The sequence below is a fragment of the Leucoraja erinacea genome, chromosome 35, assembly GCF_028641065.1.
Source record: "Leucoraja erinacea ecotype New England chromosome 35, Leri_hhj_1, whole genome shotgun sequence".
NCBI classification, from domain to species: Eukaryota; Metazoa; Chordata; class Chondrichthyes; order Rajiformes; family Rajidae; genus Leucoraja; species Leucoraja erinaceus.
In genome coordinates this window covers 2,388,265-2,401,633 of record NC_073411.1, presented here as the reverse complement: position 1 = coordinate 2,401,633, position 13,369 = coordinate 2,388,265, and the positions used below count along the sequence as shown (strand labels likewise).

The window sequence follows — 13,369 nt, the reverse complement described above, 5'->3', positions numbered from 1 at the left end:
ATATCTGAAAATGTCATGAAGTAGATGGTGATAATGTGAACACAGCCTGGTTTACATCTCTTCTGAATTTTATTTTCATTGAGTTCAGGGATGCAATATGAACTGATGACCTGCTTCGGGGAAGACTTATTCCCATAATAAGTGTCTTATAAGCGCATGTAATTAGAAGAAAGAGAACTTCTGGTGGCGCAGCGGTCGAGTTGCAGCCTTACAGCGAATGCAGCGCCGGAGACCCAGGTCCCATCCCGATACGGGTGCTGTCTGTACGGTGTTTGTACGTTCTCCCCGTGACCTGCGTGGGGTTTTCTCCGAGATCTTCTGTTTCCTCCCACACTCCAAAGACGTGCAGGGTTTGTAGGTTAATTGGCTTGGTAAATGGAAAATTGTCCCTTGTGGGTGTAGGATAGTGTTGATGTGCGGGGATCGCTGGTCAGCATGGACCCGGTGGGCCGAAGGGCCTGTTTCTGTGCTGTATCTCTAAACTAAAGTAAACTAAAACTTAAATAAGAGTGTTCACTGGTAGACTATGGCCTGGTGGAATGATGTTTAGGTCTGTAGCTGATATGTTCCCTGAAAGATAGACACAAAATGCCGGAGTAACTCAGCGGGACAGGCAGCATCACTGGAGAGAAGGAATGGGTGTCGTTTCAGGTCAAGACCCCTCATCAGACCCGACTTGAAACATCACCCATTCCTTCTCATCAAAGATGCTGCCTGTCCCGCTGAGTTACTCCAGCTTGTTGTGTCTATCTTTGGTTTAAACCAGCATAGACATAGAAACATAGAAAATAGGTGCAGGCGTAGGCCATTTGTTGATCATGGCTGATCATCCCACTCAGTATCCCATCCCTACCTTCTCTCCATACCCCCGATCCCTTTAGCCACAAGGGCCACATCTAACTCCCTCTTAAATATAGCCAATGAACTGGCCTCAACTACCTTCTGTGGCAGAGAATTCCACAGATTCACCACTCTCTGTGTAAAAAAAGATTTTCTCATCTCGGTCCTAAAAGACTTCCCTCTTATCCTTAAACTGTGACCCCTAGTTCTGGACTTCCCCAACATCGGGAATAATCTTCCTGCATCTAGCCTGTCCAACCCCTTAAGAATTTTGTAAGTTTCTATAAGATCCCCCCTCAATCTTCTAAATTCTAGCATGTACAAGCCGAGTCTGCAGTTCCTTCTTAGACATGTCCCCTGAAAGATATTGTTCAGGTGTTTGGTGTGGGGAAGTGGTCTAAATAGGCACTAGGAGTGTACATATGTTAAACCCTGTTTACAGATATTGTCGTGAACTGCAACCTTACTAATGCTGAGTCCATTTTTCCTTTCAACATAATTGCTTTTGAGGTACACATTTGTTTTCTATAATATATATTAGACACATTGAAATACCACTGCCCAAAGTACACTTAAACTATGAAAATACGGTACTAAATTCAACAATCAACATTGGAGTGTAATGTTGATTAGGCTCCCAGTATAAAACATAATCAGAGATAGAATTACAGAGGTTAGTGTGTCCAATTCAATATGCTCTTGCACTCTTGATTTGGAAGTTACGAGGTAGAATTTACATGCTTCCAGTGCTTCTGTGAAAACTTTACTAATCCTCTAAATCTTCGATATCTTGTTGAAAGACTGCTCCCTGTATGTTTATTACTACCATTGTCTCACCCAGGTCACGTTGATAGGTGAAGCCAGTAGGTTTTGGCTACAGTGTGTGAAATCTCTGGGTAACACAAGAGTGCCTAGATTTGCATTGATTTCCACTTAAGCAAGTCTCGCTATTTACCAAGAGGATATGAAATCACCAGCCCTGGCCTGCATGGTTTAATAACGCACATAAGCTGGAGTGCAAAACTCCAGGATGGCATCTAGTTTCAAATCAGTGGTCGCTGATTCACGTAAGACCTCTGCAGGCGCTGTTTTGGGCGCTGTTTGCTGCGCGCCAACATCCTCACTAACTCTGCGCGACAATATCCGTGCCATCATTATACCCTTCATGACAAGGTACAAAAAATGCACAGATGTATTAGATACGATTTTGGAACCAAAGTAACATCTAAAGGGTTTGTCACATTTGCACACACCTTCGCTACACCTGATGTGGAAATGAAAATGCAGCACATAATCCCAGCATATAATCCTACCATTATGAGCATTTATTTCATATCTCCAACATCGCCATCCCCCTAAACAAGCACTTACTAGGGATAGACACGAAAAGCTGGAGTAACTCAGCGGGACAGGCAGCATCTCTGGAGAGAAGGAATGCATGACGTTTCGGGTCGAGACCTCTTCTTCAGTCTGAAGAAGGGTCTCGACCCGAAATATCACCCATTCCGTCTTCAGTCTGAAGAAGGGTCTGAACCTGAAACATCACCCATTCCTTCTTCAGGCTGAAGAGTCCCAACCCGAAACGTCACCCATTCCTTCTCTCCAGAGATGCTGCCCGTCCCACTGAGTTACTCCAGTTTTTTGTGTCTATCTTCGGTTTAAACCAGCACCTGCAGTTCCTTCCTGCACACTTACTGGGGATGCAGCTTGTAAACGGATCCGTCAATTCCAACTGTGATGCTCATCGTTTCTTTGCATTTGTTCTCCCACATCCGATTGATAACGCCCGCCAATCCTGCAGCACAGATGTGCGCTGCTCGTGTCGACACACTCTTGCATGCCAAATGGACAATTTCGCAATCGCCTTGGGATGGCACCACACCTAATGTGTTCAGAATATTACAGATTTGCTTCTGGTCAGCTGTGTCACTTAAATAAAAGAAGAAAGATGATGAAAATAGCAAATTGTCTTAAACTGCGTGGTACATGACAACTAACATAGGTGGTGCATTTTTAAAGGAAAATACCACGCTAGCTTCACAGAAACGCAGTCTTTCTTGCCATAACCTGACCCGAGACTCGTGAATGGCAGATCCAGATCTTAGGCCCAGGTTTCCACAGCTAAACTGGAGCACAACTAGGTGGCGATATTTTCAAATGTTGATATCAATAGCAACCAAAGACAAAGTTAAACTGATTCTGTGGGAATGGAACAGAGGATAACTGTGTTGCAATGCATAATTAACTGAACTCATGGGTAACAACATAATCACAAGCTCAAGCGGCAGCAGATGCTCGAATCTGGAGCTAAAACCAAATTGATGGAGGTACTCAGCTGGTCAAGCAGCATCTGCGGGGGTAGAAGAATTGTGAGCATGCAGAAGAACTGTGAATGGAGAGGGAGGATTACCAATATAAGGAGAGGGTGAGGGGGATGAGACAGACTGTAGCTGATAGGTGGACCCATCCAGGGCCAGATTAGATGAAGAGAGGCCCTAGGCTATTCCACTTGTGAGGCCCCTCCCAATCAGCCTATGAAGCCTATGGAGGGGGGGAGGGGAGGGGGTTAATTTATAGACATTAGCTGAACATTGATAAGGTAGGTGATAATGGGAGCTATTAGGGGAAAGAAAGTCTAAAGGGATCAAGGGGTGTGGGGAAAAAGCAGGAACTGCTTTTAGACGATCAGCCATTATCATTTTGAATAGCAGTGCTGGCTCGAATGGCCGAATGGCCTACTCCTGCACCTATTTGTCTATGTTTCTAAGTCAGATAGGGGTGAGCCAGTAGATGCAGTGGGTGGCTGGAACCGGCAGGGGGGTGGGTGATGGGGACCTGGAAAGGTGTTTAATTAAAAAGGGAATTTCGTCACCTTGTCTTCAACTTATTGGGTGGAAGAAATAGGAAAACTTGAGAAAAATACAATATTCCAATTGCGGCCCAACCAATAGAGCTGCATCATGACTTCCTAACTCTTGTATTCAATGCTCCTAGCAATGCAGGCAAGCCTACCATATGCCTTGTTAACCACCCTATCTACATGTGCTGCTAACTGCAGTGAACTATGAACTTTGACTCCAAGATCCCTCTGTACATCAATGATGAGTGTACATCAATAAAGAGGTCCTTCTGCAGTTGTACAGGGCCCTAGTGAGACCACACCTGGAGTATTGTGTGCAGTTTTGGTCCCCTAATTTGAGGAAGGACATTCTTGCTATTGAGGGAGTGCAGCGTAGGTTTACAAGGTTAATTCACAGGATGGCGGGACTACTGTCATATGCTGAGAGAATGGAGCGGCTGGGCTTATACACCCTGGAATTTAGAAGGATGATAGTGGATCTTATTGAAACATGTAAGATTATTAAGGGTTTGGACATGCTAGAGGCAGGAAACATGTTCCCGATACTGGGGGAGTCCAGAAACAGGGGCCACAGTTTAAGAATAAGGGGTAAGCTGTTTAGAACGGAGATGAGGAAACACCTTTTCACACAGAGAGTTGTGAGTCTGTGGAATTCTCTGCCTTGGAGGCCGGTTCTCTGGAGACTTTCAAGAGAGAGCTAGATACCGGAGTCAGGGGATATGGGGAGAAGGCAGGAACGGGGAACTGATTGGGGATGATCAGCCATGATCACATTGAAGCTTGAAGGGCCGAATGGCCTAATCCTGCACCTATTGTCTGTTGTCTATTGTAAAGGATCTTGCAATTAACTGTATCCTTACGTTCAACCTCCCGAAGTGCAAAGTCCTCCATATAAATGATGAAAGGGCTGCTGTTTTCTGGCATTTAACTGGTTTTGATGCTAAAGTGAAGCTTATAGAACATTACAACACAGGAACAGGCTATTCAGCCCATGATGTCTCGGCCAAACAGGATGTCAAATTAACCTACTTGTTTCTTCCTGCACATGAACCATATCCCAACAGTGCCTTGATCTTCATATGTCTATCTAAAAGCCTCTTAAATCCCACTATTGTACCTGCCTCCACCACCACTCCTGGCAGCGCATTCCGGGCGCCTAAAATACTTGTCCCACACATCTCCTTTAAACTTATCCCCCTCTAACCTTGAAGCGATGCCGCCTACTATTTGACATGTCCACCCTGCACAAAAGTGTCCGACTGTGAACCTTAACTATGCCTCTTATAGTAATAATAATAATCATAGTAATAATAATATATTTTATTGTCATTGCACATATGTGCAACAAGATTTGGTATGCAGCTTCCATCCGATATCATAACTTAAACAACTAATAACATTTAGATTTAGATACCCTGAGAAACATGATTTATTAAAAGAACAGTAAAACAGTAAAAACAGACTAAAGTGCGAATGTGTCTGTGCTGGGTCGATATGCGACGTGACCATCCGAGGGAGACAGTTCAAGGGGGGGGTGGGGGGGACTCAGCAGGGCCAGTTCAGAGCAGCTATAACTCTGGGGATGAAACTGTTCCTGAGTCTGGAGGTGCGGGCATCGAAACATAGAAACATAAAAAATAGGTGCAGGAGTAGGTCATTTGGCCCTTCCAGCCTGCACCGCCATTCAATATGATCATGGCTGATCATCCAACTCAGTATCCTGTACCTGCCTTCTCTCCATACCCCCTGATCCCCTTAGCCACAAGGGCCACATCTAACTCCCTCTTAAATATAGCCAATGAACTGGCCTCAACTACCTTCTGTGGCAGAGAATTCCAGAGATTCACCACTCTGTGTAAAAAATGTTTTTTTCATCCCGGTTCCAAAAGATTTCCCCCTTATCCTTAAACTGTGACCCCCTTGTTCTGGACTTCCCCAACATCGGGAACAATCTTCCTGCATCGAGCCTGTCCAACCCCTTAAGAATTTTGTAAGTTTCTATAAGATTCCCCCCTCAATCTTCTAAATTCTGGCGAGTACAAGCCGAGTCTATCCAGTCTTTCTTCGTATAAAAGTCCCGACATCCCAGGAATCAGTCTGGTGAACCTTCTCTGTACTCCCTCTATGGCAAGAATGTCTTTCCTCAGATTAGGAGACCAAAACTGTACGCAATGAAAATAAATCTAAACCTTAAGAATCCTCTCTAATAACTTCCCTATCACTGAGGTGAGGCTCCAATTTCCAGGATAATCGCTATTCCCAGTCTTAAAGGAACAACAAGGGCTAATTTCCAGAGCACATGCAAAGGGGAGAATGCAAGAACTTCTTTCGAAGACTCAGCAATCTCCTCTCCGCCCTCTCCCAATAACTCGGGATACATCCCAACAGGCCCTGGGGACATATCCACCTGAATGCTCTTCAAGAGATCCAATGCCATCTCCACCTTGATTTCATCATGCCCTTGCATATTATATACCTCCAACTGATCTCAGGCATTCCCCAATGCTCACAAGTTACATACTTTGAAACATATTAGTTTGAAAAAAATTAAAGGCATAACACAGAATGCAGACATAAAAAGCAAACTATGAGCATGGGAAATAAAAATAGTCACGTTATATAAGAGAAAGGCAGGATAGAGGTGTTGTTCGATTATCTCTGTACTTCCAGTGCTTTGTGTTTTCACCTGGGTACAAGAGGAAAGTGGAAAGTCACACCTCTTGAATCCTGTACACAAACAGTTAACGTGATCAGTACCTTTCTATCTGTGAGAGGAATCTTGTTTCAAAGCTCCCTCGAGTTTTCAGCTGCTCAGACGCCTCTCCGTTGAAGAGCAGGTTTTGATTTACCAGTTTCAGTAGCACAAGGCGTGTAAGCTCGCCCATATATTTCCCACCAACAATCTTCTCAAATCTAGTTAAGATAAAGGACACATTTAATCATATGCAGTAAATATTATGTCCTTTCCAGGCTCCAAATAGCAGCTTAAAGTATTTCTTTCAGAAAAGAGACAAGCAATAATTAACAAAAAAGTCCCATTGAGATACCCTGATAATTCCCCTTTCTCTTACATTTTATACTAACATTTCCATTTTTTAAGGGCCTGTTCCACTGTACGAGGTAATTCAAGAGTTCTCCCGGGTTTTCCCCTGATTCGAACTCGGAGAATGTCCGTAGGGGGTCGGTAGGAGTTCGTGGATGTCTCGTAGCGGCTCGCGTGAGTAACGGTTGGTACTCGGGAAATCCGGTAAACTCGTGACGTTTTTTCAACACTGTGAAAAATGTCCACGAGTAAAAAAAATACTTGCGATGAAATTTAAAAAAAACTTTTTACTCGTACGAGCCGCTACGAGATCCACGGACTCCTATAGACCCACTGCAGACACTCTCAGAGTTCGAATCAGGGGAAAACTCGGGAGAACTCTCGAATTACCTCCTACAGTGGGACAGGTCCCTAACTATGCCTTCGCAAGACAAACTGCCAAAGTGCTGCTCTCTATTGATGCAAAGATTTTGAACTGCAATAAGTCATTGCCGTGCTAAGCTCGTCTCCTGACACTATCACCACTCTTCTCCCAACTTGGATGTCAAGTCTGGCATTCTGCTAAGATCCCAACTATCACAGAAGGCAGCATTTCCCATCCATTTGATATGTCCATATAACCATATAACCATATAACAATTACAGCACGGAAACAGGCCATCTCGGCCCTACAAGTCCGTGCTGAACAACTTTTTTCCCTTAGTCCCACCTGCCTGCACTCATACCATAACCCTCCATTCCCTTCTCATCCATATGCCTATCCAATTTATTTTTAACTGGACCTATTACAAGTATGAGGTGCAATAGTCAGGACCTGGTAACGGGAGGTAAAACAACAAAAACAGACTTGGTTGGTAGTCCCCTTTCTGCGGAGTTTAATGTTATAATAGAGCGATTGTTTCTATTTTCTCTTTCTTTCTTTTCTAGGGTCTATTTTCTCACTTTACTTCCTTCTCTAACTTCCTTCCTAAGGGGCTTTCTTTTCCCAACACTCTTGCACTTCACGACTCTCTTGCACTTTCTTTACTTTTCTTACTTCTACCTTTTTCTTAAAGCTCGAAAAAATGAAGCGGTACAAAAAATGTATTAAGATATATGTGTTATGTAGGATTGTAATTTACCGTACTTCTAATAAAAATTAAATTAAAAAAAAAAAACAAAAAAAAAAACAATTTATTTTTAAATGATACCAACGAACCTGCCTCCACCACTTCCACTGGAAGCTCATTCCACACCGCTACCACTCCCTGAGTAAAGAAGTTCCCCCTCATGTTACCCCTAAACTTCTGTCCCTTAATTCTGAAGTCGTGTCCTCTTGTTTTAATCTTCCCTATTCTCAAAGGGAAAAGCTTGTCCACAGGTTGTCAGCGAGGTTTTACACAGAAAAGGCAGTGGGACTAGAGAACTTGGCTGTAGCATCAATGAGCTGCACTCTAGACCCACTCCCCTCCAGTCAAGCCTTTGATACAGTAGCATCTGCATGTCCATGCTTAGATTCAGTTCACAAAAGAGCAGGACAAAGCCAACCAGTAGCATTATCATCCAGTCAATCTGCTCTCAATCACCAGTGAAATGATGACATTGCTATCAAACAGCACCCACCCGCTAATGTCCGGCATGGGTGTAACTTGTACCACCCAGCTCCAGACCTCATCTCAGCCTTGCTCCAAATATGCACCAAAGAGGCGAATGCCAGAGGTCAGCTGAGCGCGATTGTGTCAGCCTTTGACCAAGTATAGACAATAGACAATAGGTGTAGGAGTTGGCCATTAAGCAGCTCCAGTAAAGTGGAATCATTAGCATCAAGCAGCAACCACAGCACTGGCTAGAGTCGTACCTTACAGAAAGAAAGATAGTTGTGGACATTTTCAGTCAATGATCCCAGCCCCAGGACATCCCCGCAGGAGTTCCTTGGGCCAAACACCTTAAAGGGCCTGTCCCACTTGTGCGATTTTTTTCGGCGACTTGCCGGCACCCGTCATGGTCGCAGCAGCTTGCCGAAACTTTTCAACATTGAAAATCCAGCGGCAACCAGAAAAAGGTACGACTCTTTGGGCGGCTACTCACCACCAAACAGCAGTCCTGCAGGTAGCTTTCACTCTATAGGAAAGCCAGTGGCCATCTTCAACAAGAGACAGTTTTGACCCACTACTCTTGATATTAAATGGACTTATCCACAATAGCACAGGAATGCATTTGACTGGGAGCTCAACCAAATACAGTGCTCCAGCAGGATAGAGGTTGGGCACCCCGCAATGAGCCACCACCTCCTGATTCCACAAAGCCTGTCCACTATCCCTAAGGCACAAGTCTGGAGTGTGGCTGAATATTGCCCAATTGCCTTGGTGAGCGCATCTCCAACTCAACAAGCTGAACATCATCCAGAACAATACGACTAACTTGCCTCTACTTTGTCCACAGTGGCTGCTTTTTGCATTATCCACAAGTTAAACTCCTTGCCTATACCAATATCAAATCTGTGACCTCTGGTGCTAAAAAGGGCAAAGGCTTCAGATGGGGAACACTGGAGTCAGAGGGTAGTTAATCACTGTACAAATAAAAACAAATATAAGCTAATTTCCATGTTGTCAGCAAAGATCATTGGCCCTTTATATCTTTCTAATCTTATTAGTTAATAAAAAGATAAACATTTCAGCAAAATGATGATCAAAGTTACAAAGGATTTCGATAGGGTAATGGCACTGTCATTATAATCGGTTGACTTCAATCAATCAATCAATCAATCGTTTTATTCGTCACTTGTACATAAAGTGCAAGTGAAATGGATCTGAAATGAAGTTACCATTCACATATTATGTGAACGCATAGGTTTGGCTTTGGGAACAGAATTGAGTGGGTGGGTAGGTGGGGGGAGTTAGGAAATGTGAATAGTTTGTGGCAGGAGATGGTGTTCAGAATGTGGGGTTGGAGGGTGGCTGGAGGTGGAATTCCTGGATGAGCCGGATTTGCATCGGAGCCAGGATCAGGATCGGGATTGGAAACAACAAGGGTCGGGAATGAAGATTGGGTTACATTGAAACTGAAACTGAAATCTACAAGGCAATTAGGTCTTTATTCTCTGGAGCGCAGAAGGTTAAGGGGGGACGATAGAGGTCTTTAAAATGATGAGAGGGATAGACAGAGTTGATGTGGACAAGCTTTTCCCTTTGAGAATAGGGAAGATTCAAACAAGAGGACATGACTTCTCAGAATTAAGGGACAGAAGTTTAGGGGTAACATGAGGGGGAACTTCTTTACTCAGAGAGTGGTAGTGGTGTGAAATGAGCTTCCAGTGGAAGTGGTGGAGGCAGGTTTGTTGGTATCATTTAAAAATAAATTGGATAGGCATATGGATGAGAAGGGAATGGAGGGTAATGGTATGAGTGCAGGCAGGTGGGACTAAGGGATAAAGGTTGTTCGGCACGGACTTGTACGGCAGAGATGGCCTGTTTCCGTGCTGTAATTGTTATATGTTATATGGTTATATGTTATATCCGCGAGGGTTCAACCACGGTATATCAATGTACCTGAACGTCATTGCCTTTAGCTGGGTAATTCTGCACAACTTCATATACAAAGTGAAAACAGGACATTTGCAAAATATAATTGGCATGGTGTTGTGGAAGCAGAAATATGCTTTATGAATCTAATGAGTTATTTGTGGCAATAACCAGAACTTATAAGGTGAAACCATTGATAGTATCTCTCTGGATTTTCAAAAGACCTTCAATGAGGTAGCTACAAACAGTAAAGCAAGGATAGACAAAAAGGCTGGAGAAAATCAGCTGGTGAGGCAGCATCTAAGGAAGGGTCTTGACCCAAAACATTGCCTTTTTCCTTCGCTCCATAGATGCTGCCTCGCCCGCTGAGTTTCTCCAGCATTTTTGTCTACCTTCGATTTTCCAGCACCTGCAGTTCCTTCTTAAACATTCACTAGATGGTGCTATTTCTCAAGCAGGTATCGAGGACAGGTTAAAGAACAGAAAGCAGCAGGAATAAGTGGGTCATTTACGGGTTGCCAGGCCAACAGTTTACAACCCATATTAATAACTTCTATGAAGCGACCAGGTCAAATTTGCTGACAACGCAAAGCTGGTGGGATAAATTGGGTCAGGAATATAATGGAGAGTTTACAACAAGGTGGCAGATGGAGAATGATGATGAAAAATTCACCTTGTGGGATGATTGATTTTATTTTGAAATAGTGGAAAACTATCAAATATTTGTGTTCAAGGGGGTTTTAATATCTAAAACACAAGAAGTTAACATGAAGATGCAGGAAACAGGAAGTATATGGGAAAGAAATAGCATATTGGTCTTTATTGTAAAGGGGCCAGTAACAGAGAAATTATACAGGACTCCACTGTGGCTGAAACCTGTGGGCAGTTGTGGTCTCTTCTCCCCAGAGGATATGCATGGCCATGGATACGATGCTGCTGGATTAGTAGGGATGACGGGGACTCTAAAAAGTATTTGCTGCGGCTTAAAAGAATAAGGATATGATATCTCTAAAATAAGAAGCCTGAAGAAGGGTCTCAACTCGAAACGTCACCCATTCCTTCTCTCCAGAGATGCTGCCTGTCCCGCTGAGTTTCTCCAGCATTCTTGATCTTCCCATCGCTAAAATAAGTATTGGGGAAGTTCGACAATGAGGCATCCAGGAGGCTGGAAAACCTATGGATGATAGGTCTGGAAGCGGAAACTCAGGAGACAGTAGAAGCAAGGAATTGCAGATGTTGATTACAAAAAAAGAACACAAAGTGCTGGAGTAACCAAGTGAGACAGGCAGCATCTCTGTTGGACATGGATAGAGTCATAGACTGATACAGTGTGGAAACAGGCCTTTCGGCCCAACTTGCCCACACCGGCCAACATGGCCCAGCTACACCAGTCCCACCTGCCTGCCATATCCCATTTGGTCCATATCGCCCCAAACCTGCCCTGTCCATGTACTGTTTCTTAAACATTAGGATAGTCTCGGCCTCAACTACCTCCTCCGGCAACTTGTTCCATACACCCACCACCCTTTGTGTGAAAACGTTACATCTCTGATTCCTAATCAATCTTTTCCCCTTCACCTTAAACCTGTGTCCTCTGGTCCTCAATTCACCTACTCTGGACAAGAGACTCTGTGCATCTGCCCGATCTATTCCTCTCATGATTTTATACACAGAATAGGTGACGGTGAAGGTTCAGGTCGGGACCCTTCTTCAAAGTCTGAAGAATGGTCCTGACCCGAAACGTTGCCTATCCATGCTCTCCAGGGATACTGCTTGACCTGCTGAGTTACTCCAGCTGTCATGCCTTTTTTCTGGGTAATTCAGTTTGCCGAACCTGTCTAATTCAGGTTGTGCCTTGTAAACTATAGGGATATGTGCCTACCAAACTCGGTTAGGTGATGTTTCGGTTCGGGAATCTTCTCAGGATAAGCGATTAAGGGCCTGTCCCACTTTTAGGCTATTTTTAGGCGACTGCCGGCCACTGTCATAGTCTTAGCAGATCGCCGAAAAACCGACGACTGGACATAAAATTTGAAATAGAATTATTACTTTAACAACAAAAAAAAACCGAAGTTAGTACCAGCGACAACCGACGTCACCTGGTGACAACTACGACAGCATCGACATCAGGAGAAGTCACGCTACCCTCATTGGCGTCAAACCCACTGTCACCGGCTGTCTCCAAAATTTTTTTTATCATGTTGAAACATAGAAACATAGAAATTAGGTGCAGGAGTAGGCCATTCGGCCCTTCGAGCCTGCACCGCCATTCAATATGATCATGGCTGATCATCCAACTCAGTATCCCGTACCTGCCTTCTCTCCATACCCTCTGATCCCCTTAGCCACAAGGGCCACATCTAACTCCCTCTTAAATATAGCCAATGAACTGGCCTCGACGACCCTCTGCGGCAGAGAGTTCCAGAGATTCACCGCTCTCTGTGTGAAAAAAGTTCTTCTCATCTCGGTTTTAAAGGATTTCCCCCTTTATCCTTAAGCTGTGACCCCTTGTCCTGGACTTCCCCAACATCGGGAACAATCTTCCTGCATCTAGGCTGTCCAACCCCTTAAGAATTTTGTAAGTTTCTATAAGATCCCCTCTCAATCTCTCTAAATTCTAGAGAGTATAAACCAAGTCTATCCAGTCTTTCTTCATATGACAGTCCTGACATCCCAGGAATCAGTCTGGTGAACCTTCTCTGCACTCCCTCTATGGCAATAATGTCCTTCCTCAGATTCCTCAGAAAATCCAGCGGTGACCAGAAAGACGCTACGACTCTTTGGGCGACTGAGGAGGCGACTCACGACCATACAGACGACACCCTCGGCAACCACGTGGTGACAGCCTAGTTGCCTATAGTTGCCTAAAAAATAGCCTAAGTGGGACAGGCCCTTCAGCCTTTTGGAAATGAGATGACATTTCTTCTTTCCAAAGGTTTTGAATCTTAGCAATGGCCTCTTCCTGAGGTGTTACGGATCCTCGGTTGTTAAGAATATACAAGGATGAGATCAGGAGATATTTGGAAGGGACTTACAGGATAGGAGAAGCTGAGGACCAGCTGTAACTTCAGAGAAAGAAAGATCACGACACCTGGATCCCTCAAAAAACACACTGTTACATCTGAT

At 44.2% G+C, this 13,369-nt stretch overlaps 1 protein-coding gene across 1 annotated transcript in view; it reads right to left on the bottom strand.

The window, feature by feature from the left end:
• Positions 1-13,369, bottom strand: part of gck (glucokinase (hexokinase 4)) — a 49,533-nt gene that overhangs the window by 6,507 nt on the left and 29,657 nt on the right. Inside the window, 2 exon segments of the mRNA XM_055662203.1 lie at positions 2,536-2,769; positions 6,458-6,613. Coding sequence (XP_055518178.1) covers positions 2,536-2,769; positions 6,458-6,613 — 390 coding nt within the window.